The 27454-nt window shown below is 37.0% G+C and overlaps 2 protein-coding genes across 2 annotated transcripts; one reads left to right on the top strand and one right to left on the bottom strand.

The window, feature by feature from the left end:
* Positions 1-56: 56 nt before the first annotated feature.
* Positions 57-18937, bottom strand: cep152 (centrosomal protein 152). Its single transcript, XM_032581747.1, is given in 28 exon segments — positions 57-1039; positions 1661-1764; positions 1852-2008; positions 2091-2173; positions 3309-3393; positions 3491-3658; positions 3739-3814; positions 4623-4931; positions 4933-5253; positions 6172-6303; positions 6472-6720; positions 7454-7736; positions 7815-7943; positions 8440-8570; positions 8652-8750; positions 9296-9497; positions 10197-10360; positions 10477-10568; positions 12048-12195; positions 12296-12496; positions 12999-13138; positions 13224-13364; positions 13639-13798; positions 13895-14197; positions 14920-14980; positions 15062-15171; positions 17879-17975; positions 18117-18937. Coding segments are annotated over 27 exon segments (4884 nt in total). The 5' UTR covers positions 17966-17975; positions 18117-18937; the 3' UTR covers positions 57-290.
* Positions 18938-19073: 136 nt separating this feature from the next.
* On the top strand, positions 19074-25562 carry galk2 (galactokinase 2). Its single transcript, XM_032581772.1, has 10 exons — positions 19074-19312; positions 19399-19487; positions 20175-20298; positions 20422-20515; positions 21078-21224; positions 21608-21706; positions 21799-21951; positions 22937-23147; positions 23597-23798; positions 24763-25562. Exons 1-10 carry the CDS (start codon positions 19263-19265, stop codon positions 24968-24970), a joined length of 1377 nt encoding a protein of 458 aa, XP_032437663.1. The 5' UTR covers positions 19074-19262; the 3' UTR covers positions 24971-25562.
* The last annotated feature ends 1892 nt before the right edge of the window (positions 25563-27454 follow it).

Below are 27454 nucleotides of genomic sequence, written 5' to 3'. Positions count from 1 at the left end.
ATAGAATTTCTCAGATTAACCTAAAAATTAACCTAAAGATTAAAATAAAATAAAAAATTCTAGCAATGTCCTTGCTCTTTCTAGAACATTTCTGAGATTGATATCAAAATTCTTGAGTTTTTGTTCCATCTCCAGTTGCTCTATTGCGTCGTCGTAGAAACAGATGCTGATGACAGGATTTTGTTTTTGCAGTCTAATGAAGAATGCTCCCATTGTTTTAAATGTAAACATAACACTGAAATAAAGGCACATTTTATTAAGCTACATGTCTTTACCTTCTCCCTCCTCTGTTACTTCTGCAGGTAGAAGGGGCTGTCGAAGCCGCTGTCCTGCTGCCGCTGCCTCAGCTCAGAGAACAGCGGCCTGGAGAAAACGTCGCCGTCTGAGCCGGGGATCGGCTCTCTGGCCAGACTCTTCTTTGCTTTCTTGTTTTCAGTCTGAGGTAATTGCTTGGGGATTTCCTTGTTCACTGTTAGGTCAGAATCGTCCGGAGTGGCGACCCCTAGTGCTCCTATGTCGGCATCAGAAGCTGAATTTGCCGAAAAAGGCCTGAGCGGTTCGGCTTTCCGCCGCGGTCTGGCTGCGTTTGGGCCGCTGTCCGAGTCGTTGCTGGTCAGGCTCCAGTCGGTCTGCTTCTCCTCTCTGACTGGAGCCTCCTGGATGAGGAGCGGCCGGCTCTGCCGCGCCAACTCTGCCTTGCTGGAGTCGCCTCTTTGCAAAAACCACTCGGAGCTTTTCCTCCTTGCAGACAAACCGGCGAAACCCACGTGGGACTGGGAAGGTTTGTGAGGGAAAGTGTTCGTATCGAAGGTTTGTGGCTTTGTCACGGAGCCGTCCTCAGAGTCCTGGTGGGTTAAATGTTTGGTCCTAAATGCTGCGGTTGATTTGGGGCCTGAATCAGCAGAAACCTTTTCCCTTTGGGGTTGCTGCTCTGGTCTCACATCAAGAAGTTCATTTAGCGTCGTCAGGTTGCTACGGAAACCTGAACTTCTAGTTGGAACGCCAACAACGGCGCCGGAAGATTCCCCCGTCGAACAACCTGCTGATGGAAAACAGACTGAGGTGATACAAAATCATTCTCCAATAATGAGATTTTAGTTTTGTGCTCCTGTGAGAATTAAATCTTTTAGGGCCTCTGTCACTTTAAATCCAAATAAACTGCTTCTGGCCACGCCCCCCAACTCAACGTTTACATTCACCCGTGAAAATGGCTGCAAAAAATGCACAATTAAACAATCGTACATCTTTGAAAAGCAGAAGCAGAGCCTCCTGCACAGCCAATAAGAATGCAGCAAGTGGTTTCTGGATGGTAAGTCAACAACAAAACACTTGTCTCTTCCTGCAGCCATTATGCAGCAGTAAAACCAGCTGACAAAATGTGCTGGGGCTCCGCTGGGGTTGCTAGGTGACAGGCGGAGCGCCGCTCGAGTTGCTAGGCAACGGCGCAGCGCCCATGGAATGTGACTCAACAATCAGCAGGTTTTTGAAACGGCCAAAAAACATAAAACTTGTTGCCAAAAACCACCAGATGTTTTTTTTTTTTAACTCTTTGGAAGTTTCCAGAAGCAGTTGAGACCCAAGTAGAAATATAAAAACAGGTCAAATAGTGAATTTTGTTTGATAAGTCCCTTTTAAGCAGTTTTCCTCATATAGGACTTACTTGGTAGAGAGTAATTATTTCCAGAGTTACTCTTTACTGGGGTCTCCAGCACTTTAGCCATGGCTGCCAGCTTGCTTGCAGCACTCATTATTTTCTTCTCAGCACTGCAGAAGGTAGAAAGATCAATACAATTAACCAGAGGAGCAATACTGCAGCAAGCGAACAAGTTCGGGACAATTAAAGCCTCTTGCCCTGTGGCTTTCCCCCCGTCCTCCAGTAACTCCTGCAGACAGGTCAGATAATAGCGCCGCATCTTCCTGGCCGTGTCCTGCCTCTCTCTCTGCACCTCGCTGCGGATCATCTCCGCCGCGCGCTCTCGACTCTCCTGCAGGTAGCGCAGCATGTCCCCTAGCAGAAACACGCAGTCGGATTTGTTTGTTTGTTGCTGCGAACACGGGGGAAGTTTCTGTGTGTCTAACTCAACACCAACCTCTGATCTTTTCCACGGTGACGAGGTATTGCTGCTTCATCTCTTCCAGGCCTCGCTGAAGATTTTGTTGGTGATACGAACTTCTAAGAAGAAAAAATAAACTTAAAAAGGAAAAGGTTTCCCACAGTTATACTGTTGTGACCCAATTAAAAAGCCTGGAGACTTTCAGATGTTTAAAGTTGTGTGAAATTACTTTTACTATTTTACTTATTAATGTTTAGTTTTTATATATTTCTTGTTGTATTTTTGTAGTGTTTTTTGGAGACAAACTAACACACATAGGATGTAACAATAAAAAAAATATAAAAATGTTTCTACTAGGAATATCCTGCAGATTCTGTCCTGGCTAAAAGAAATCACCCCGCAGCATGATGCTGCCATGTTTCAGGAAGGTTTGAAGGCGACCAATGTAGGGGTAAATATCATAGTATTTTATTGTATTGTGATAACGATAAAACTGATTATAAAAATTATTTATTGCTTTTTTTAAGATAACTGCATAGCACCACAAGCATAAATGCTGTTAAAACATTTATATTAGAAAAAAGCTTCTTCAGGACACCAAATACTTGATTTTTATTATTAAACTGCACATGGAGACTTTGTTTAATTCTATTTTAAGATTTACTCATATTTATTGATGCAAAAAAGAGAGGAAAAAATAGTTAAATTAACATTTTAGTCATTTTTTTAAACATTCACTGAAATTTATCATGACGGTAAATCAAAAATCTTAACATGATAAGAAATTTTTCACGATAAACGATACGATACACATTGTTAGTTCTGACCAGAGATCTTTATCCACATCTATTAGCTTCTTATTACGTCTCTTCCAGAAAGGAAGTCTGAGTTGTGTGGATCTACGTTGCTCCTTTTGGCTACAACTCCGACTAACGTCATTTTAGGAGGCGGCCATGTTTCACAAGATTTACGGCTTTAAACTTCAGTTTTAAACATCTGCACACTTCAATCCCACACCTGGTCTTTGTCATTCTGTTTGTTCAAAACTCAAAAATACTTCAAATAAACAAGTATATTTACACTTAATAGTTAATTTGAACCCTTAAAGAAGGCTCGACAAATACTGCTTGGGGGTTTTATTAAGTTTTCCAGCCTGTTTTGATAAAATTAATAGATTCTTCAATATTTACAGGGAAAACATAGATAAAATAATTCATAATGAATATTATGGATGGATGGATGTGAACAACAAACCCTGAAGATTCATTAGCTCTCTTCACTTCCTCCAGCTGCTGCAGATGTTCCTCTTTCAGCTTCTGTATGCTGCTTTCATGCTCATCTACATTTTAGGGAAAAATAAATAAACAACAGAGGTGCAGAGTCATTGTGGGTTCAGGGTTTTATGACAAAAGTTTAAATCGAACACTTAAATGTACCTCGAAGCCGCTGCATGGCCGTTTTGTGCTCACGGATGCGATGCTGAAGTTGACGACAGGCTTTCTCTAAATGTCTCTGGAGCTCCTGATTCTTCTTCTGCAGCTTTCCCAAACTCTCAGTGCATCCCTTCCTGCAGCCAGACTGCTCCTTCCTCTGAGCAAAAGAGCCTGGAGACAACAGGCAATCATGACAGAAATTTAAAAAGTGCAAAATAATACAACATTTTACGTCCAAGTGCAATGCACACCTTGAATTTCGTTGATTTCTCTTGTGTGTTTCTCTTGCGTCTCTTTTAGGATGCAGCTCAGCTTTTCTTCGCTCATCTGTAAAAGTAAAAAAGGAAACTTTTCTTTTTGAAATAATAAACAGAAATTAACAGCAAGTAAATTCAGTTTGTTGCAAACTTCAAACACTTGGGAGCAATAATCGAAGATAAGTGGGCTTTTCAGAAGATCCAAAAAAAAAAAGGGACAGCAGAGACTCAGAGACTTTCTAAGGAAGCTAGATATTTTTAGGGTAAATAGAAAACTCTTTTATTGGTCTTTCATCAAATTTGTTTTAACTTTTTCTACGGTTGCCTGGTCTGGAAATGTGAGAGTTCAGAATAAAAACTTCCTTTAAATAAAATTCATTTTTTGAATAAATTTTTTTTTACATTTTATTCCCTAAAATGGAATAACATAGCATTCTTTTCATGTGCACTTGATCATTAGTAGGAAAGCTTGTGGAGCTAAAAACAAATATAATTCTGGTTTTTTTTTTCTTCCAATTAATAATTGGACGTCAAAATTTGCTTAATAGGAGGTTTTTTCTTTTCTTTACAAAATTTGAACCAGTTGAAGGTAAAACTATGCCACTTGAGGAGGTTTGACAAGGACATATTTACAAACAAAGAAGGTTTTTCATCCTAAATGCAAAATGTTTATAATTTTGTAGTTTTTACTGAATTACTGCTCTGACTGGGTTGTTCTTCCAGGAATTTGCCTTTTTTTAGTCTCTGTTAACAATTAATCAATTACTAAATTAGTTGACGATTATTGTCATCATTGATTAATTGCGATTAATCGTTTCAGCCCTAGTGCTTTGGTGTACAAACATCAGAAAAAGTTTAACAAATTAACAAAAACCTACTTTCTTCCACTCCTTCTTGGCCTCTGTTACCGCTCTGTTCATCATGTCTCTGCACGATGTTTCAATGATGTTTGTGATTGTAGTTTCTGACGGGGATCCACTGGTTCTTCTGCTGTCCTCAGCCTCCTGACGCTCCGTTTCAGCAGGCCTGAGAAGCCGTGAAGAGGCCTGGGCCAGTGCCGTCTGAAGCTCTAATACAAACTTCTCCTTCTTCTGCTGTCTTTCAGCCAGCTCCTTCTCTTCATACTGGCACCTCCACTCTTCTTCTTGTGTCCTCAGAGTCTGCTGAAGCTTGGCCTCCAGCTGCAACCAGCAGCTCCTTCCTCTGGAGGTCAGCGTCGTCTCTGGCTTCCTGCACAGCCTGCTCCAGGTTTTTGCACTGCTCTTGCAGCTTGGATTGGTAGGTTTGCTCGTTTCGGGCCTGGATGATGGAGATCTCCTGCTGTTTGTCTCTGAACCATGCGGCTCGCGCTGCAGCCAGCTCCGCTTTCAGCAGGGCGGCTTGCTCTCTGCTGGCTTGCTCCAGCTGGCTCTTGAGAGCTGCCAGCTCCTCCTGAAGGTCCACCGCTTTTTGCTGCTCCACTTGGTTTTTCCGCCACTCTTCCTCTGCTTCCTGCAAGGCCTGGGATACCTGAAAATGTATTAAAAAATTAAATATTAAAAATATGAAAAGAGGAGGATAATCGGCAGCAACAGTAATTACAAAACTAACTAGGGCTGAAGCAATTAATTTGATTAATAATGATGAACTTAGCAATCGATTAATCGTTAACTGGAGTATACAAACTCAAAAAAAGAACATTTGCTGATAAATACAACCAGGTGGTTTTCTTTGCATTACTCACTTATCTTTACAAAGGCTGAAACAATTAATTGGATTAATCGATTACTGAAATAATTGCCAACTAATTTAGTAATCGATTAATCTGGAGTAACTGGAGTGTACAGATTTTTTTTTTTAAAAAGGCCATTTGCTGGAAGAAAAACTCAGTTTGAGCAGTAACTAAGCCAAAACTGGAGATTTTGCAATAAAGATAGAAAAAAAAAACCTTATAAATATGTTCTACCCAAGAACTCCTGAGGTAGCAAAGATTTAACTTCCCCTTGTTCACACTCAGTGAAAAAAATTGGCTAATTCTTAATTTCATTAATCAAAACAAATTAAAAATTAGCAATTCTTAACCGTTAAGTAAGAATTGCTAATTCTTAATTATCAATTAATTAATCAACCTGATATTGATTAATATCAGGTTTATCAAAAGAACAACCTGATATTGTATTGATGTTAAACAGAAAGGTCTGAGTATTACAAAAGTATTTGTTTTTGCTACAACTGATCAAGCGTTCACTAAAATGTTTATCTTGTTATTTAAAAAAGGAATTGAATTTTTTATTTGTATATTTTAATGTATTTCTAATATTGTATAAAACGGGCTTAAGTGATTTGATAAAAAATCCAAAATGTGCCAATTTTTAAAAATCAGATGAATTGATTAATCGTCATAATAATCAATTAGTTGCAACCCTAAAAGTAACAAGTTTCTCCTACTTTTTCCTTTGTGATTTCTTCTTGCAGCTCTTCCCATTTCTCCTTTTCTCTTTGGAGTAAAGTTTGGTATTCTGGTAATGAAGACAGATCCTCGATCCAGCGGCTGTAGGCTCGGGTTACAGCCCCTTCAACCTGAAACACAAATCTGTGCTTAGTCTACCACTAAGCTTTATCATTTAAATAATAGCTAAACAAGTAAGGATAACAGTTTATAGGATTAATGTTGAGAACAATCTACAAATGAATCCCCGCTGGTGTAAAGTAAAGCTTATTCGCTATGTACTAGCTTAAAAAACTCACCTGCTTGGCCATGTCGTTCAGGTGTTTCTCTTCCAACTCTCTCTGGATTTGTTTCCTGGCTTCCGCCACAGCTTTGCGTTGCACTTTGTCAGCTTCCAGTTGCAGCTGCTGCTTCTGGGCAGCGAGCCTGGAGTCCAGCTCCTCAGCAGAAATTGCCCGACCGCTGGCAATTTCTGTTTGGCAGCTCACCTCAGCAGCGTTTCTCTCTTTCTTTGCCTCCTCCAGCTTCTGAACCCACGTCTTCTCTCTCTGCACCCCAACAGAACAAAACATACTGAATTCAGTCAGAATAGGTAGGTGAGCCTTAGGGCTGCAACTAACGATTATCTTTGTAATCAATTATTTTTGACGATTAATCGGATAACAAAACTGGCAGATTTTTCATGGGAAGACTTAAAAAAACATTAGAAATATATTAAAAGACGCAAATAAATAATTCAATTACTTTACTAGATGAGAAAATAAACATTTTATTGCCTAAAATCCAATGACATAACATGCCTTTAGTTTATGCTTGGTTATTTGTAGCTAACAATGCATCAACAGATAAAAAAAATACCTGGGTTTAACCCAGTGTATTATAAGCCTGGCGGGCCACCAGGCTAAGCATTGCTTATTTAGTTAAGTCCTTTTAAAATGTTTGCATTTTTTAAGACTTTATAGTTGGTGTTCAGGTATTAATCTTCCAATCTTTCAATAACACATGATTATCAAGTGATATTTTCAAATTTCCTGCAAACTTTAAACATTTTTAACTCAAAAACATGACGGGCCGCTGGATGAATGACTTCCCTGCCACCCAACCACCGGGCTTAGCAAGTTTTCTGAGGGGAAACCTAGATTAACTGCTCTGACTGTGTTGTTCTATCAGGAAATTGTCTCTTTTTTTTTAATCTATGTACTCCAGTTAGGGATTAATCAATTACTAAATTAGTTGACGATTATTTCAATAAACGATTAATCACGATTAATCGTTTCAGACCTTTTGAAGTTCCTTCTTCCATTTGGCTTCAGTGGAAGCAACATGGCAGCTCACTTCCTGCTGGATTTCAGCCTCTTTCTCTTTGGTCCATTCTTCTTTAAGCTTCAGCATGGCGGCCTGATGCTGAGCCTCCTGTTCACCCTTCAGCTTCTCCAAAGCTTCACTGCTCTTTTCTTCCTGTTTCTTCTGACGAGTTTCCTCCAGGAAACACTTCTCTTTGCACACAGAAATGTAACATTCCTGCACGGCCAACATTTTATCGCTGACCTCTGACAGCTGGTTTCTGTGGAGGAAGTTGAAACAGGTGCGTTAAGCGATATGTAAAGGAGAACAGATTTCAGTTTTAGGGACAGAGACTTACTGCAGCTGCTGAATCTCCTGCTGGTGCTGTGCAGTCAGCTGCTCCACCTCCACGTTGTGTTCTAGAAGGAGTTCTGTTCTGACCCGGTTCACCACATCATCTCTATACTGCTGATTTATCCGCTCAGTCCTAAAAAAAAACATGCAAATGATTTATAAATATCAGGGCTGCAGCTAACGATTGCTTTAGTAATCGATTATTCTTACGATTAATCAGATAGAAATCATTTGTATTAGAAGTACTTTGAGAGATGCAAATAAACAAATGATTCAATTATTTTTTTAAATAATAAACATATTTTATTGCCTGAAATGCAACAACATAACATTCCTTTAGTGCATGCTTGATCATTTTTTGGATTAACTGATCAATAATTGGAGGAGTAGTTTTGGGTAGAATATATTTACAAACAAATGTTTCTTTTTTATCTTAAATACTAAAACTGCAAAACTATTTTGCAGTTTTAGTTTAATTCCTGCTCTGACTCTGTTGTTCTTTCAGCAAATTGCCTTAGTAAATGATTAATTGATTACTAAATTAGTTGACGATTATTTAAATAATCGATTAATCACGATTAATTGTTTTAGCAGATAAATAAATAAACCCATCTTGTCTTGGGTCTTACCTCTGAGTAGCTTCTTGCTTTTCTTGGTCCAGTTCTTGGATCATTTCTCTCATTTTGGTGCACAGCTCAGAGTTGGCAGATTTCAGCTTTTCCTCATTCTGTTTCAGCTCTTTATTCTTCTTTTCAAGCATCTACAGGTTGACAATAAAACAGACTTAACATTTTGTCCAAAATAAACCAAAAGAAGGTAAAGAAAATGGACAAAACTCAACCTCCACTTGTTCCAGCAGGTGTGTCTCTTTCTGTGATCTCAACTCTTTCTGAGAGCCTTCAGTCGTGTCCAGATGTTTCATCTGGCTGGTTTCTCTGGCCTGAGGAGCAAAAGTTATTTATTTCAGAACAAGGATAACTTCAGTTAGTCACGAGTCTTCCAGGTCCATTTGCAGTGTAAAACTGTTTATTTAAAATGTTTTAAGTTTTTCATGAGATAGACCAGGAGTCAGGAACCGTTTGAATTCCAAAAGGCCTTTTTGCTACAAAATGACGTCTAGTCGCAAATAATAATTAAAATTAACTCAATGATTTCCATTTGCATAATTTATCATTTTTCCTTTTTTCTCTATATATCAAAAAGTGGATTTCAAAAGTTTGCAGTCTGGTGCTTTGGTCTCAACTAGCCCTTTTTTGAAGACTAATTTTGTTCAAATATACAGACTCAGAGGGACTAAATACAAATATTGTTAAAAAAATATATATATATAAAAAAACTGCTTCCATTCCACTTCATTATTATGCACGACTCTATTGGTCTATCATGTAAAATCTCTTTGAAATACACTGATTGAGGTCAATACAGCATCACAAGCTGGTCAATGTAAGTTAAACTTTAAAAGCATCCACCAGGGGGAGCCCTTACTGCAGAGCAGAGCTGCGCCTCCTCCAGCTGGGCCTCCAGCTCTCCCACTCGACCCTCAGCGAGCCGCAGCTCCTCCTGCAGCTGGTTGATCTTCTGCCTCTTTCCCTTTAAACATCCCAGGCAGCGCTGCATTTCCACACGCAGCAGCCTCAACGCTTCCTCTTTGGGCAGCTTCGAGTCGGACAGGTGATTCATGGTGGTGCTGAACAGGGAAAGAGAAAACTGTAAGTTTCATGAGTACCAACAGAAGTGATCTGATGTTACATCTGCAGGGTTCGTTCACGTTTCAACAGCAAAATTTAAGAATTCTTCAAGGTAAGTTCAGTGAATATTCTATTTATTGAATATTCTGTCAGAAGTATTATCTACTGATATTGATCATGTGTCCATCACAATTTATATTGCTATTGATTTATTTTTCAGCCCTAAGCCAAACCTTTACCTCAGTTACACAGATCAATAAATCATTTAATATTTATTAGTATTTATTAGTGATAAATGACCTTTAAGCTCAAATTTAATACAAAAAGAAAGTTACTGCATATACAGTATATATATATATATATATATATATATATATATATATATATATATATATATATATATATAAAATTCTTGATAAATTTTCTGGCCTTTAGCAAATACAAATAATTTTGGTAATAAACAAGTGAAGTTTAGTTTCATTTAACTTCAGTCATAAAAAATATCTTTTTTTAGTAGATGTTTGAAAATACCAGGTTTCAACTGTAAATTATGTTTTTAGCTTTTAGTCAAATGTTTATTACAAAACTGCAGTTTGAATATCAAGCACTTTACTTGAAATTCAAGTAATTTTAACAGATTTCAGGAAACCCTGTGTTAACCTCTGAGGCAGAGTGAAATCCCAACGATCGCAGCCCACCTGTGAACTGTTCCATTTTTCCTTTCGGGTTTCTTTAATCCCAGATCCATGCAGGATTCAGACAGTTGGTTCTCCCAGTCGTTACTGAGGTCAAACGCTATAACGCCGTGTTTCAGTGCAGATTCATACAGCGTAATCTGCTCCTTCAGTTCAGCCATGTCCTCCTTTCAGGTGAACAAAAAAAGGTTTAGGTTGACAAGTTTACACAGCCCTGTCTTTGGAGAACTTTGAACAGTAATTTAGTTGTAATAAAATAAAATAAAATAAATGGAAAGCAAACCTGTAAAACTTTGTTTAGGTTTTCACTCAGCGTCTTGGCTGACTGAGCTTGTTGTAGTTTGATCTGCATTTGACTCATTTCCTGAACAGAATCTGAAGAGAAACAAGCAAAATTACTCAACAACTAAAGCAAATGAGTAACCAACCACATTCGGTTCAGCAAAATCTTGTGATTTTTAATATATACAGCACTGTGACAAAGTATTTACTCATTTTTTTAATATTTCAGACACCAACATTGATGTTTCCGGTAACTAGCAGTAAGTCTTTTACGCTGCTCTGTATAAATTTTGCCCCGCTTTTTTTTTCAGAATTGAATTAACTTGGCTGCAACTAAAGATTATTTCTGACAACTAATCAATTAGTTCCATTAAAAATTTACACATTCTACAAATTTTCCATTCATCCACTTATTACATCTTTTAAATGCATTAAAAGATGCAAATAAACAAATAATTAAATTCCCTTTTTAAAGAAAAAAACATTTTATAGCTTAAGATCCAATAACATTTAGCAAACTCTTGATTATTTGAAGCAAATGATGCATTTACAGCGGGAAAAATGTAAAACCCTCAGGCCTTTCTGATTGACTGAACATAAATACAGTGCAAGACTAAACTTTTGATTATTTTTGGTTCAATCAATTAATAATTGGGGAGCAAAATGAGCTTGTTAGGAGATTTATGTTTTCTTTTTAGAGAACTTGAAACAGGTTGAGACGAAACTATTCCACGTGAGGAGCTCTGGGTAAAACATATTTATAGAGAAAGATGTTTTTTTTTTATCATAAATGCAAAATGTAATATTTTTGTTCAGTTTTGGCTACTTTTAATCATCTGGTTCTTTCAGCAAATGACCTTTTTTGGAGTCTTTGTACTCTAGTTAACGATTACACTGCAAAAACACAAAATCTTACCAAATATGTTTGGTCTAGTTTCTAGTGCAGATATCTTTGTAAACCTGAAACAAGACAAACTAAGTTAAAAGTAACGTTTCAACAAGATAACGTAGTTTGTTTTAAGTAAATATGTCCTTAATATTGATGAAAGTGTTCTTGTTTCATTGGCAGATTATTTAGTTTACAACAAGACATTTTCCCATGTTTATAGGTTAACTTATCTGCCTATAGAAATAGTCTGAACCCTCAAAGTTAGTCTCATTTCCAGTGCTGTAAGATTTTGTGTTTTTGCAGTGTATTTCAACTTTGATTCTGAATTTCTCTGGATCAGAGCGTGATGTGTTGGTCTAAGAAGTCTTTTTACCTACTTCATGCTGTCAGACAGGTTTTGTTGAAGTCAGGCAGTAATCAGGCCTGGATGTGGCAACTGACACCAACCTCAGTTTTCATTAAAAAAAATTTAAATCACAGCAAATTCACAATTTAACAAGGAAAGTGAGGCAATGAGTTTTCCTTAATAAGTAAAATCATAATTTGAAAACCTCAGTTTGTATTTACACGTTAGTTTTGTCTGATATCAAAAGGTATTTGACGATCCTGTCTCAGAAGAACACGAAAGAAATCTGTGAGGGTGTAAATAATTTTCCCAGCACATATCTGGACTCTTTACTGACTCGTCTGCAGCAGCTTGGCACATTGCTGCTGACTCTCTTCGAGGCGCTGGCTCAGAGAATTGACGATTCTGGCTCTCTCCAGCTGCTCTTCCTCTCTCTGACGCTCCAGCTGCTGAACTTGCTGCTGCAACTTCTGACTAACATCAATCTAGAAGCAAGAAAGCAAACAAGAGCAACACAAAAACCATACTTATGATGTTTCTGCACAAATTATTGATGGATTAATAGTTCTAAATAAAATTACTCACCTGGTCGTTCAAAGCCTGGGAGGTGGAGTCGAGTTTCTGCTGCAAGGCCAGCAGCGCCGCTTCGTGTTGCTCCTTTATGACGGCGAGGTCTCTGTCATGCTGCTGCCGCGCTCTGGACAGCGTGTCAGAGCGACAAAGCTCCAGCATCTGCTGCTTCATGCTGTCCACTGCAGCATCAGCAACCTTCAGCTTCTTCATGTTCTGCAACACGAAATGCTTCGGCTTTAAAACTGATTTGACCTGATTTATTCTCCAAATGATTTCAATGACAGAATATATAAAGCAAAGGAAGGGAGAACATCAGCTTAAATTACTTAATGTACATTATTTCTGCACATAGAATGTATTGTGTTTAATTGCAGTTCATAAATGCTACAACTTTGACATAATTAGCCATTTTACGACAGCATAATAGGGCCACTGCAGATGGAAAAAAAGAGTTAAATTCTGCCCAAAAAACACTCCGAAATTTTGAAAATTAATTTTCTTGAAATCTCACTTTCTTTTAAGATTTTTTTCAGAAAATCTCAAAAGTTAATCTCTGAATTAGTTCTGAGATCAACTTCAGAAATTTTCTAGATTTCATGGGCTATTGCAGCTGATTTTTCAAGAAAATTTTCTAGATTAAATTAGCAAATAAACTAAGCAATAAGCAGTAAAGATGAAGAAGTGAAACAGCAGCATGAGTCGTTGAAACGTTTACCTCCTGGTCTTTCTCTTTCAGGATCTTGACCTGCTGCTCCAGAGCCTTTAGTTTGCTTTGCATTTGAGCTTCTCCTTTCTTTGCTTCTTCAATCAATCGACTCGACTCCCTGAAACTTACCGCCAGGCCATCTTTTTCATCTGTTAAAAATTACAGCAGACCCTCATGTATGTGGTTATTTTCACATATATTTCATAGTGTGAAGACAAACAAAGTGAAACTAACCCTTGACAATTGCAAACTGATGCTCGATGTATCTCATATTTCGGCGTGAATCTTCCAGTTTCCGCTCCAGGTCTTCAATTTGCCTCTGCTGAGCTTTGTTTAACACCTGCAGCTGGGCGACCTGCTCCCTGTCTGCGGTTTCTGAAACGCCACAGACATTTGAATCCCCAAATTATTCAGTTTTAACAAAAGCAGTATTTTTAAAATACTCCGGATTATAAGGCACCTGTTGTTTTTTGATTAAATTAAAGGGTTTTAAGGTCGCCTTATAGTCCAGAAAATACGGTAGGCTATCAGTTGGTAAGGCTTTTTAATCCTCAGCATTTCACCAACATTAAAACTTCAAAAAGAAAAAAACAAGACAATAACAACAGTTCTTTAATGCAGCATCAAAACGAAGATTACTGAAACTTACGTTGCGTCGAATCAAGAAATTCCCTCTGTAGCTGTTCGAATTGATCTTTTTGCTGAGCACTATGAGGGTTTAACATTTTTGGCTGATGGGCTGGATGCTGAGGGTTATAATTAACCTTGAACTGATTGTTGCCATGGTCACCTGGTCCAGAGTTTAACTTCTGAGGATCAAAACAAAGAAAAACTTTTTATTACACATTTAACAGAACTAAAAACAAAAACTTCAGGATTTCTCCAGACAAAAATGAATAACTCACTTGGAAATGATTTCTGGTGTTGTGGTCGCCAAGGCACTGCGGATTCCTGTAGCCTCCATCGCCATTATAATCCAGATTGCTTCTGGTGCTTTCAGGGAACAACCGGGGGTCACACTCTGCAGAATAATCCCCGGTCTCTACATATTCATCTGAGTCCATGTTTGTTCGATTTTCCTGAGCAAAGTGACGACCCTGGGTCCAGCCGGGAGGCAGATTCTGAGGCAGGTGTCCGTTAGCGTGGGCAGGTCCATCCTCGTACACATACTCATCATGCGAGCCGTGATCACAGTCGACTTCGTAGGCCTTCAGAGAATCAGTGATAGCATTATTGATCTGTTATTATTTACTTTGAATATTGGACAGTAATGATCTAATTAGGGCTGCAACCAACAATTATTTTAGAGATGGATTAATCAGATTGCAAAATTGGCAGATTTTTAATTTGTCCACTTATGTCTTTTTCATACAGTATTACAAATACAAGAAAAGAAGCAAATAAATAATTTAGTTCCTTTTTTTATACAACAAAATGTATTGCCTAAAATGCAAAAACAGATTTGCTTGAGCAAACGTTTGACCTTTTTTAGCAAAGGATGAATCTGCAGCTAAAACAAAAACTTCTAACAACATGTGAACAGTTCAGACCTTTCTTGACTTAACATCAATCCAGTGATCTGTTTTTTATTTGGATTAACCAAGTAATAATTTGATAGCAAAAACAAGACAATAACAACAGTTCTTAAAGGTGAATGATAGCAGATTTTTATTTACAGAATTTGAATCAGGTGAAGCTAAAACTGTGACCTGTGGAGTTTTGAACTGATTAATCTACTAATATCTCCATATTAAATGCAAAATGTTTGTAGTTTTGTACAGTTTTGGCTGAATTATTGCTCTGAGTTTACTGTTTGAGTCTACGCTAGAGTTAATTAATCAATTACTAATTTGACAATTATTTGAGTAATTGATTCATCGTGATTAATTGTTTCGGTAGTAGATTTAATACGAAGACACAGTAAGACAACCTGTGTGTGAGAGGTTGGATGCGAATGATCAGACCAATCCTGGTTCCACTTCGTCTGAGGGCTGAGAGAAAACAAAAATCACTCTCAACCACTTCTAAAAATCTCCAGATTGGACTGATGAGTGAACAGAAACACGTGTTACCTGCTGCCGCTGTTTTTATTGCTGTAGGTAGAGCTCTCCAGCTCAGGGGAGGAGGAGTCTCTGCTATCTTCCAGCATGTCATCTGGTAAGTCAGTGAGCAGCTTGTGCAGCTGCAGAGACATGACACATGGAAATTAGTCAGCAAGGTTGCTCAGCAACAAAGTTATAAAGTAACGAAGTGTAAAGAAATAACAGAGATCAACAACGACGTGAGAAACAGCAAGGAGAGGCTGAACTTTGTTTTCTCAAAAGTGACAGAAAGTATTTTCTGATCTTCTTATGTGTTTTATGAAGATTCTGAAACTAAACTAAACAATTTATTTGTTTTGAAACGATAGTCGTTCAACAAACTAACCAGAGTTTTTCAAATGTGTACATTTTTACTTGAATCAGTAATAAAATGCCTTATTTACACATTTTTGCACCTTTAAAAATGAAAAGCAGAGAAAGTTTTGTATCAGTAAACAGGCTTCCAGAAACGAGCAGAACCTGCTGGACTTACTTCCCACAAAGACTCCTGAATATTCCTCAAATCCTCGACTGTGTCCACGACTGAAGGAGCCATATCACCACAATAACACATCTAGAAAAAATCCACCGCTTCTATCAATACCACCAACATAGCCTAATATATCTGCGGAGATGACCTCCTGTGTGAAACATGCAAAGTGCGCCCGGCATGTTGTCGGCTTCCTGTGACATCACTGCGTTTCGCTCCCAAAGACCTCCATTGTTCAGAAAAAAAACATATAGCAGGGTTAACTGGAGCAGAAACATTCCAGTTACTGGCAGCAAACGAGGTCCCCTTGACCAGTTTGTGTGTAATAAGCAGATTACAATGAATTGATAAAATAAAATCAACTTGGAGGGAAGCAGTTAGTTTTGAATCTAATTAGTAAGCAGCTCAGCAACATTTCTTCCCTCCGAACTCGAGCTCAAACGGGGTCAAGAGTGGAAAGAAATCGACTCAAACAGAGAAAGTAGGGAGGCCACAGGGCAGAGCGAGTTTCAGCGTGACACACCTGGAAGGAGGCCTCTCCACCGAGCCAATAATAGCTCAGACACATGGAGTAACAGATTGTGGGTGTGAACAGCGCTAAGTGGAGGTGGGCCCATGAGAGGGTGGCTGTGATTTCTGAAATTCAAACAATGAACACTTTACTGCTTCTACAAACAGCCCTATTCAAACAGCAGAGAACAACCTGACAGATTTATCATCTACTATCACTATCCAACAGCAGTGAAGAGCTCTCCCTGTTAGGCCTGTAGCAATAGATCAATTAATTCATCACAAAATAAATTAAAACGAGTTGAATCATTTCTATTTGCATGATTTATTATTTTTCTCTTCCTACCAAAAACTGGAGGACAAAATTCTTCAGTCTGGTGTTTTGGTCAAAACTTTCCCTCAAAATTGTTTGAAGGAAAATTTTGTGTACAGAAACTACATAGGTAATTTTATTTTTTATCTGATGTTTTTTCTATTATTTATTTTGGATATTTAAAATGTCTTCTAGTTCCAGTGTTAAATATTAGTTAGATTAGATTGTATTACTTGAAAATGGTCTTAAAACAGTAGTATTATCGTTTATTGCAATAACTTCTGGGACAATTTATCATCCAGCAAAACTTATCATGACAGACCAATTTTCACTTTCTCCAGTTGTTCTTTGCACCATTTTATCTCATGTTTATCTCAATACACTTTCATTTTACCAGGACAACCTAACACCTGCCCACACTGCCAAAATCAAAGGTGTTGATGATACCAATGTGTTTGACTAAATGACAACAGACCCAATGATGCAGATGAACTGAAAGCCATCATTAAGGCAACCCAGACCTCCTTAAAACCTCAGCAGAGCCACATGGTGACTGGACCGGCTGCACAGATGCAGTAATTCATGCAAAAGAAGCTTCAACAACATGTGGAGTACATTTACTATAAAGTACATGGAAATACTTTATAGTAGGCTGACATTTCTGTTTGAAAAACATTGAAGCAAATTTACGATGGATAGATAGACAGATAGATCCAAAAGCTTTGTACATTAGTTTGATGCCATTTTTTAAATAATTTCCTAGGTTTGCAGGCTATTTTACTTACACCCACCTTTTCACCTCTAGTATTGCTTTTTTTTTCTGTGTGACTAAGAATAGCCAATCCAAAACATTAATTTTGTTATTCTTTAACTCCTTTCTATCTTGGCTGTATGCTTTTGATCAATGCCAATTTGTAAGACCGATTTGTTGCCAAGCTTTAGTTACTGACTGATATCTTGAATACCGCTTCAGCATTGTCTTTTCCATATAACACCATCTGTTTTGGAAAGTCTACCAGTCTCTTTACCCCAAAGCAATGATGTTGCCAACTCTGTTCTTCACAGCAGGAATGGTGCCATAAACTGTTAAAGTTATGACCAGCTATATGATTATATGACCAAATACAAAGTGATCCGACTCAGTTGCACATCCCTGGGATCGCAAATCCAATATTTTTATTGCTAATAACTGCAGTATTTTTCTGTTATAGTAGTATATTATTATTATTACTATTATTGTTGTTATTGTTAATCTTGTTTTTAACATGTTAAAAACTTTTTTGGTATGAACTTTTATACTGATGCTGCTAACTGACTTAAACGTGGAAATGTATAGTCATTTAATGTCATTAAAACAGAATTAAAAAAACAATTAGATGCAGTTATCCTATGTATTTAAATATTTAGATCCAAATAAATAACCATGGCACAAAGAGATGAATATTAAGCTGAGGAAAATAAGTCCCCTAACACTGTGACATGCTATGTTTTGCACCTCTTGTTCTCTTGCGTAGTCTTCCTGGTCGTATTCATCTTCCTCATGTTGAGTCTGAAGGGCAGCGCTGTCAAAATCAATGGACATGTTGCACTGCCTGCTTGGAAAGAAGAATAAACAGTCTGGTCAGCTCGGTACGCTGCAACAGTGTAGTCAGGCGTTAACTTAAAAGATAAGTAAAATGTATGTTAAATTGAATTTTTGTTGTCACAAGCAGATATGCATATTAGTAACTTACCAAGTGGAGGGGGTAAAAAAGTTGGAAGTTCCTTTTAGTAGCTCATCTAAGATTCAGTTGAGTGCTGACTATGCTACTGTTTACATTTTAAAGCAGCGATTTAAAAAAAAACTTTGTTGCTTTTTTTTAATTAACAAAAGCACAAACCCCTTTCATATAGAACGGTATCTGTAGACGTCGATTATTTTTGCTAGTGCAGCGTTTAACAAAACTTTCCGAGCATTTCTCCGGGGAGTAAACTCTAAAATCAGAAGCTAACACAAGTTAGCCAGCTAACTAGCCTGTTCAACATACGCGTGACGTCGACTCATCCGCTTTGAAAACTCGCGCGCATTAGCAGCGCCAAACCCCCGCGGATGTAAACAGGAAAAAGGAAAAACGCTGCCCAAAAACTGAATGCAGCTTCATGAGGAAGCATAAATACTGTTATTTCACTGGTTTAGTCATGAACATTCCGTCCACTTAGTCGAACAGACACGCCAAAAATGTTTTAGCTCTCTTTCTAATTCAGGAAAAAGTCTAGGTTAGCAACATCTCCATAGTAACGGTTTTACTGGAATTATGGGTAGGGTAGTTCTTGGTATGTACCAATATTCTACTGATAGTTGACTCCAAACACGCTCCGAGAGCGAATAGTTTTATTTTATCATTCCAAGGTTTTTAAGGTAACAGATATTTTCTTTTCTTATGATCAGTAGTAAGTAACAAACTCAAATAAATCATAAAACTAAAAATATTTGGTCTAAAAAAAATCTCTAATTATAGTCTTTTTGGGCTCGCCAAAGTCATAATAATAATACTAATAATAATAATACTCATTATTTTTTCAGAAATTACTTCAAACTGGAGGTTATTGATTAAATAATGCTGAAATGTCCAGTTTGAAGTCGCTTCGCTTTCTACGGTGGCCAGTGTAGGTCATTTCTCTTCCTATTTCCGCGTCTTGGCTCTACAGCTGTTCCTGAGTCAGCTCCCTAATCAAACAGCAGCTAAATGGAATGAGTAGGTGTTGCTTCAGCACATCGGAGGTCAGCGGTTTCATATCCGGGATTTCTGTGGGGCAGTCAGCTGACAGCAGTCAGGCTGCTGTGTGAGAACTTCGACAAGAAACTGATTAAAACCCAAGTAATCTCTGATCAAGTAAACATGGCATCTAATCCACCCACACTGAAGATTGAGATAACTTCCAATGAAAGGTGAGAAGCAATGAATGGGACCGATTGTCCGGTGTTGAAATGAGCAATGCATGTTTACCAATTATTTTTATTTTCTTCATGCACAGGCTGAAAAACTTGAAGGATCATTTTGAAGCAAAGTTTGGAGAATCTCCTCTCTTCTATGCATGTGCACCTGGAAGGGTAAATCTAATAGGTAATTTAATAATTTAAAAGATCATTTCAGACTTTGACCACCTTAAAGTTTTACTACTTGTAAATTTTGTTCCTCTTTTATATTCAGATGGCCCTGTGTCACTAAATGAGGTTGTCTAAACCCATTAAACCACAATTAACATGTTAAACTGCTGAGGTTTTTCTATATATTATGAAAGTACTCACAAGCCCAGTATTTTTTTATTTGTTGTACATTTAATTTGTTCAGTTGATTTTTACTTAACATAACAACACATAATGGTAAATAATTATGAAGTTAAAAGCCATGGATATGAGTGGGGTTTTTTAAATTTACAAATAAAAATATAAATGTATCACAAGTAATCAATACTTTCTATAACCATTTTTCAATGAAACATTGGATTTATAATGAGATTGAATGAGACAAAGTTGGACTCTGTTTACTAAATTGCTAAGGAAACAGAGTGGCAATTGGTTTCTGTGGATATGAATTGCAGAAGCAGTTTCAGTCTGACACAAAAGTAAAAAGTTAAAACCTTAAAGAAATGTAACAAACACCTAAATACTTTGGATTACTAATCAGAGTTTTTAGATAGAAATATTCCTAATATTGCAGAACTCGAGTAGCTAAAATATTTCTACGGTGCCAGAAGTGCCAAACAATTGACTTATTTCAAATTAATTGTAAATTTTTGTTTTTCTCCAGGCGAGCACATTGACTACTGTGGATACTCAGTCCTGCCAATGGCCATCGAGCAGAACATCCTGGCCGCCGTGTCTGTGAACAACTCCGGAACGATCCAGCTGGCAAACACAAATCCTCAGTACCAGTAAGACGCCAAAGATTACTGCACTTTTATTTTATATTTTTGCAACTTTAATTAAGGGCTTCAAAAATATTGGTGCTGCTTTGTTTTGTTATGTTTTTTTCAAGGCTTTTTGTATATTTGCAGAGATTTTAAAGTGTCCTGCTCAGAGGACATTGTCATAGACAGAGAAAATCCAAAGTGGTATTATTATTTTCTCTGTGGAGTCAAAGGTATCCAGGTAAGATGTGTTAGTGAAGCCGTGGCTAAAATAAATAAGATTTAAAGCTTAAACAGTTGAATAAAAAAGGCATACATCTTCTTTTCTCAATGGCTGAAGTTAAAACAAACTTCTCTTGTTTTAAGTCAGTTAGAATTAGCAAAATTATTTCTATTTGCTAAATGACACAATAATGAGAAAAATAATATGTAAGATTTATTACTAAAACCAGAATTTTACATACAGAATGGTTATTATTTCTTTTATACAATGAGGAAAAGGATCAATGATGCTTTCATGGCTTTGAAAACCATGAAGTGACTCCATTTAACTTCTTGTTAAATGGAGTCACACTTCTTGACCTATTTTTTTTTTACCCTATTTTATATTATTTCTATTTATTAAATAGAAATAATTTTGATAATTCTAACTGACCTGAGACAAAGGGAGTTTGGTCGGATTTAACTTCAGACAGTGAGAAGTATGTAAACTTTCTTTTTTAACTGTATTGTGTAGTTATTAAATGGAAAGTTCTTTAACTATCCTACAGTATTATATATTGATCTGATTTTATTTTCTCCAGGAGAAGTTTGGGATTGGTTGTCTGGCTGGAATGTCTTGTGTTGTTGATGGAACCATTCCTCCCAGTTCCGGTCTGTCCAGTTCAAGTGCCTTAGTTTGCTGTTCTGGCCTCTTAACAATGGAGGCAAACCAGAAGTCTCTTTCTAAGGTAAAAAAAAAAAACAACAAAAAAAGTTTGAAAATGGTCTCAAAACAACATTATCATTTATCTTCGCAATAACATCTGGGACAATTTATCATTTTCCAGTGCTTTGTGTTGTTCCTGCCAACAAATTCCCAATAAAATATATTGAAGTTTGTAGTTTAATGCAAAAAAAAAAAAAGAAAATTAAAAATTTCAAAAGCTCTGAATGCTGGGGCAAAGACATTCTTAAGTGGGGGGGAAAAAACCCAGGAAATTATCCATCAAATTAAGACAACCCCTTTATGTGTTTACCTTTCCATTCCTCAATGTGAAGGAATATTTTGTGGAGATTTGATATGTTTATTGATTCTTTACTCTGTTTTTGTCCTCTGTAATCTGCCCTCCAGGTGGATCTAGCTGAGATATGTACCAAAAGTGAGCGCTACATCGGGACAGAGGGAGGAGGCATGGACCAGTCCATATCATTCCTGGCAGAGAAAGGAACTGTATGAAGATTTTTTTTTTTCCACCACTGCAATATTTCTACATTCAGATGGTTAATGTTTATTGAAATGACGGAATTTCAACCACTTATCAGGCGAAGCTGATAGAGTTCCAGCCTCTGAGGGCCACCGATGTCAAGCTCCCAGACGGGGCCGTGTTTGTGATCTCCAACTGCTGCGTTGAGATGAACAAAGCTGCTTCTTCTCACTACAACATCCGGGTGGTGGAATGTCGGATTGCAACAAAGGTGCATCTGAAGCTGCAATAAGCTGAAAAAAGCATTGTGACTTGTTCTTTCATTATGAATTTGTAATTTTACAGTGTTTTTAAACTCTGGTCCTAATGTTTCAGGCATTTCCCTGCTTCAGCACAGGTGATTTCAGTTGATGGCTGATCAACAGGCTGAATAATCTGAATGGGGTGTGTGGAAGCAGGGAAAGATCTAAACTATGCATTTTAGATTGGGAAACACTGATCTAATACAATAACAACCTAGTAGGGATGCAAGTTATCGATTAATGTGTTAATCTAAAGTTGATTGCTCTTCGACTAGCGATTAGTTACTTTAAGTGGCTACTCTTGTATCAACTGGACTGTCTTTCCGTAACATGAAGGGCTACATAAAAAAAACAAAAACGAAGCACATTATTACATATTAACGTTATATGTTAGCTTTGCTAAATTCTGGCTACATATACAAAAAAGTGTTTTTTTCACATTATTACACTTAGAAAGCCCTCGAAATAAACCGTGCTTATAGTCATTACGTCATTTGCCATCATTTTGCAATTTTTCATAGCAAATCATTAATTGTTGGTTGAAAAGCTGGACTGAATAATCGCTAATATTAAGTTGACAACTTAGGAATCTTGTCCTTAGACAATATAAAGGTGTTTATATTTCAAAACAGAACTGCTTAACGTGCATCTGGCGTCCAACATCAGACTCTGTTTTCGGCCGTTTTTCTTTCCTGTTATGGCATGGTCGCCGCCATCTTTAATTCTGTACTAGGGGCTCCGCTAAGGATGACCAGCGGCGCCCTCTGCTGGATGGCAGCTAAACTGCAACGCTGAAAGAATGTCTACGCGGACGTTAATAGTTGTTAATCGGATGAAAAAAAAATTATCTAATAAATAATTAATAGTTATTTGATTGATTGCTTGCATCCCTAGTTTACACAACTGTGTGGTATCTTGAATGATAACACTAAGTGTCCTCCGGTTTGGGCGCAGATGTTGGCGCAGGCTCGAGGCCTGGATCCGAGCAGGTTGGTGAAGCTCTTTCAGGTTCAGACGGAGCTGAAGGCCTCCCTGGAGGAGATGCTGGCCCTGGTGGACGAGGTGCTGCATCCTGAGCCGTACAGCCGTGAGGAGATCTGTAAAGTGCTGGGCATCACCACCGAGCAGATGTGCACAGAGCTGCTGAGCGCTAACACTCAGCATGGTGGGTAACTGAACACATCTGCATAATCTGGAGTAAAATCACCTGATTTAGTCAAAAAATCTTTGGTATAATTGATGCAACCAGCATCCAGTAGTGTTGCTCACAAATCAGCTGATTTAGGGCTGCAGCTAGTGATTATTTTAGTAATAGATTATTTTGATTACTTTGATGATTAATCAAATCGTCTGATTCTGAAGATTTTTCATTGAGAAAATTTGATTAAAAATCAAATCGTCTGATTCTGAAGATTTTTCATTGAGAAAATTTGATTAAAATTGGAAATTAAATTCAGTATGACATTGCCTGGCCCTATTTTTCAATACTAAACAACACTTAAGTTGCGTCACTCTTAAGATGACGCAATATCTGTTTGTTCTATATATTAAAAGATTTGGAAAATTATATTTAACACCATAAAATTGTGGATTTTTTGTCTATTTGTTTCTCAGTAACAAATTTCAAGCTTCACCAGCGAGCCAAGCATGTGTACGGTGAAGCTGAACGCGTGATGAGGTTTAAGAGCGTTTGCGACGCTGGAGCTGCAGGATCCATAACCCTGCTGGGAGAGCTGATGAACCAGAGCCATGCAAGCTGCAGAGACCTGTACGAGTGCAGCTGCCCAGAACTGGACCGGCTGGTGGACATCTGTCTGTGAGTACAACAAGACAAACCAACACACACAAAAAAGAGATTTTTAAATAAGAAAATTAGAATAAACTGGATGAAAACAAAAATGTATGAATTTGGTAGCAGAAAAAATATTTGATTTTATTATAATGTCTATAGATGATTCTAGAGAAATGAATAAATGAAGTTAAATTTTTAGGGGTTGTTTTGGATCATAAAACAAAAACTATGTGAATCTATTGGACTTCTAAATAAATATATAGAGTAATCATACGCTTTTGTTTTTTCATATCTGATTTATTGTATAGAGGTTTGGGACAACACATATGGATTATAAAAAAAAATCTGACTTAAATTTCAGAATTTTGACTTTAATTTTCTGAGATCAAAAGTCAAAATTCTCTCATTAAAATCAGAATTTTGAGGGGAAAAAAGCCAGAATTCCTTTTTTTTTAGTTTCCTGTCTATTGTAGGACACAGCATTAAAAAAACTTTGTCCTTAGTGTCATTTAGGAGTATGAAGACTTACTAAAAATTAATCTGTAAACTAGGCAACAAATAAACACCTTCAGCTGAACTCATGTACCTGTAGTGCCACCTTGTGGTCAAACTGTGTATAATCAATATCAGTTTTTCTTTTTAACTTTATGAACAAAAAAAGACAAACTTTTTATTGTAATTTACTGAGTTGCTTCTGTTTACCTAGTTCCTTTTACAAAAATTGTAAGTGTGCATTTTTATTTTTACTGCCCCATGTTTTACAGCTAGCATGATCAATTTGGTATCACACACACACACACACACACACACACACACACACCCACTAATCCAGCTATTGATTTCAGCTTTTACCACTGCAAGCAACTGACTCAGTAAAACCTCTTTCAGTTCAATAAAACTGTATCTCTCACATTGATTTTTCATAAAGATTAATGACGCCGAAAGTTTCGCCGCAGCGCTGAGTCTTCGTCGTTCCTTCTGGTTGCAGGAAGTCGGGAGCCGTCGGCTCCAGGTTGACCGGAGCGGGCTGGGGAGGCTGTGCTGTTTCCATGGTTACCGGCGAGAAGGCGGCGTCTTTCCTCCGAGCCGTCAGAGATGCTTACTACACGCCGGACCCACGCAGAGCGGCGATGGAGAAACAAAGTCTGTTTGTGACGAAGCCGGCGGGAGGAGCTGCAATCCTACTGGAGGAGTGAATTACATAACCGATGTTTACTTGTTTATTTTGCAAACAAATCAACTAAAACAAATGCAAACTGTAATTTTTTTTTTTACATTCAGAAGGTGGAATTTAGGATGTTAATCTTTTTTTTTTTTTTTTTTGCTTTTCTACAGGTGGGAACATAAGGGCCAAATATGCACTTTTGTGATATTTTCTTATGATTTTCTAAAAAATTAATCTGGGAGATGATGTCAGATGATTTTGTACCCAAAAATAAAACCAAGCTGTAAAATCAACTGTATTTGTACAGTATAAAATACTGGTACACTTTATTAAGGAATAAGTAATATCCAAACAAGTTTAATTAAAAGGCAAAAGAATAAAAACACGGACGGTTCAATTCACTAAATCTAAAACAAAACCAATGGAAACTGTAATAAAAAAAAACAAAACAGGAAATTATGGTGCTATTTTTTTTTAAAACTTTTCTATAAATGGTGACAGAAGGGCAAAATATCCATCTGTAAGTGTGATATGTATTTTCTTGATTTTTTTAAAAATTAATCTGGGGGATGATGTCAAATGATTTTCCACCCAAAAATAAAACCAAACTCTAAAAAACTTTACATTTGTAGTGTGTACATTTCTGCTGCACTTTAAGGATGAATAAAGTAGGAAAAGATTTAATCAAAAGGCAAAATAATAACCTGGAAATAAAAATTACGTACTTGGTAAGACAAGTTTCAAGTTGTGAAAACCTTTGGATGAGTTTTGCCTTCTGGGCTGTTTAATTCACTAAACTAATCAAAACAATTTTTTTAATATTCAGGAGCTGGAAATGATGGCTTTAATTTCTTTTACTTTTCTCCATATGGTAAAACAGGAACAAAAAACTAAAAGAGCAAATAAGGAACGAACCAAGGATGGATTTTAAAAAATGAAGAAAAAAGGTGTTACACAAGGAAGCAAGAATATGTCGTACTATTTTTCTCTATTCTTTTATTTATTTAAATTCTTGTCCAGATCTGGAAAATACTAAAATAAAATTTCAGATTGTGCAGGGACCCAGAATTTCCCCCAGACTTTCTGGTTTCATCAGACCCTTGACACGATTCACAGTATTAAAAAATGAGGGATGCTTCGTAATCATTTGAGCTTCGATTTACCCAAATAAAAAAAACTATCACAGCTTGTGCTTGGTTTGTCAGATCCATGCAAATATACAGTATGTCACTACATTATTCCAACCCTTTGGACTTTTTCACATTTTCTTACATTACAACAACAAACTTATATGTATTTCATGTGAAAGAGAAACACAAAATGTTGTGGCCACTGTTAATTTGATCCAGAAGTTACATAATTAGTTAATAAAGATAACTAATGCATAATTAATAGAGGTATATGTTGTAAGAGCAAGGGCTCCCTAGCTTTATAAAAAAAATAGAGCCATTGTATTGTTTATGATTTATCATGATAATTTTTTTTATAAGAATTTTGATTTATAGTTGTCACCATAAATTCAGGTAATAATGTTTAAACTAAAAAGGAGTTTTTATGATCACTTTTACCATTACTGGAATACTACCTACTAATATTGTGATATAACTTTAAGTCCTATACGCCCACCCCAACCAGAGTGACGGTTGGTGGTTACCATAGCAACCGGTAACTGACAGTTTGTCCCCCTTTTTTTCTGTTCCCATTCTGTTACTGTGGTATTTATTATGTTCGGCTCTGTTTTTTTCTCTGTAAGTATTAAATTTTAACATATTTTAGATTAATTTAGTCATATACAGGGTTTCATGTGTAATTTTGCCATATTTTGTATATGTTTTTTGACTGTTATTACCATAATTAATGTGCGTTTTGATTGTGTTTAATTCTATTACTGTTAATTGCTGTCAGCTCCTCATTGAGAACCATTAGTTTGTTAAGGGTTATTTATTTTATTTCATTTTATCTATAGAGTCAGTAGCTGCTGGACTGAGAATAACCACCAACTTTATTTTCTCTTTTGTTATAAATATGGTGAACCTGAGTGTGTTTGTTGTGAAGTCAACCTGCTGGACCTGAAGCAAACAAAGAAGGGTTACATATGTAAGCAATAACCGGCGCTGTTAAATTTATATATATACTGTATTCACACCTGATTAAACGTCTATGTGATCTTTATTCTGAACGGCGAATCCGTTGGGTCGTGCTAAGCTCATCTTGACATTTGCGTTCATGGAATAAAAACCACTTAGTGTTTTTTTTTTTCATCTGCACGCTTCACAAGCTTAATTATTTATGTCATGGAAACCAGATCTTCTCTTGCTTCCTTCCTTTTGTGGAAAACAAGTGAAAATTAGGAAACATTTGGAATGCAAATGAGTCTTAACAGCTTGGACTGCGTGAACATGAGTTGAATTATTCAGAATAAACAAATGCAGTCAAACAAAATGGTCCACTTACACTTGGACCTGTAGCCCACATGTGTCAAACTCGAGGCCCGGGGGCCAAATCCGACCCGCCA

This window comes from Xiphophorus hellerii, chromosome 2, assembly GCF_003331165.1.
Source record: "Xiphophorus hellerii strain 12219 chromosome 2, Xiphophorus_hellerii-4.1, whole genome shotgun sequence".
Lineage (NCBI taxonomy): Eukaryota > Metazoa > Chordata > Actinopteri > Cyprinodontiformes > Poeciliidae > Xiphophorus > Xiphophorus hellerii.
Note: the sequence above shows the minus strand (reverse complement) of the source record. Positions and strands in the feature narration are given on the sequence as shown.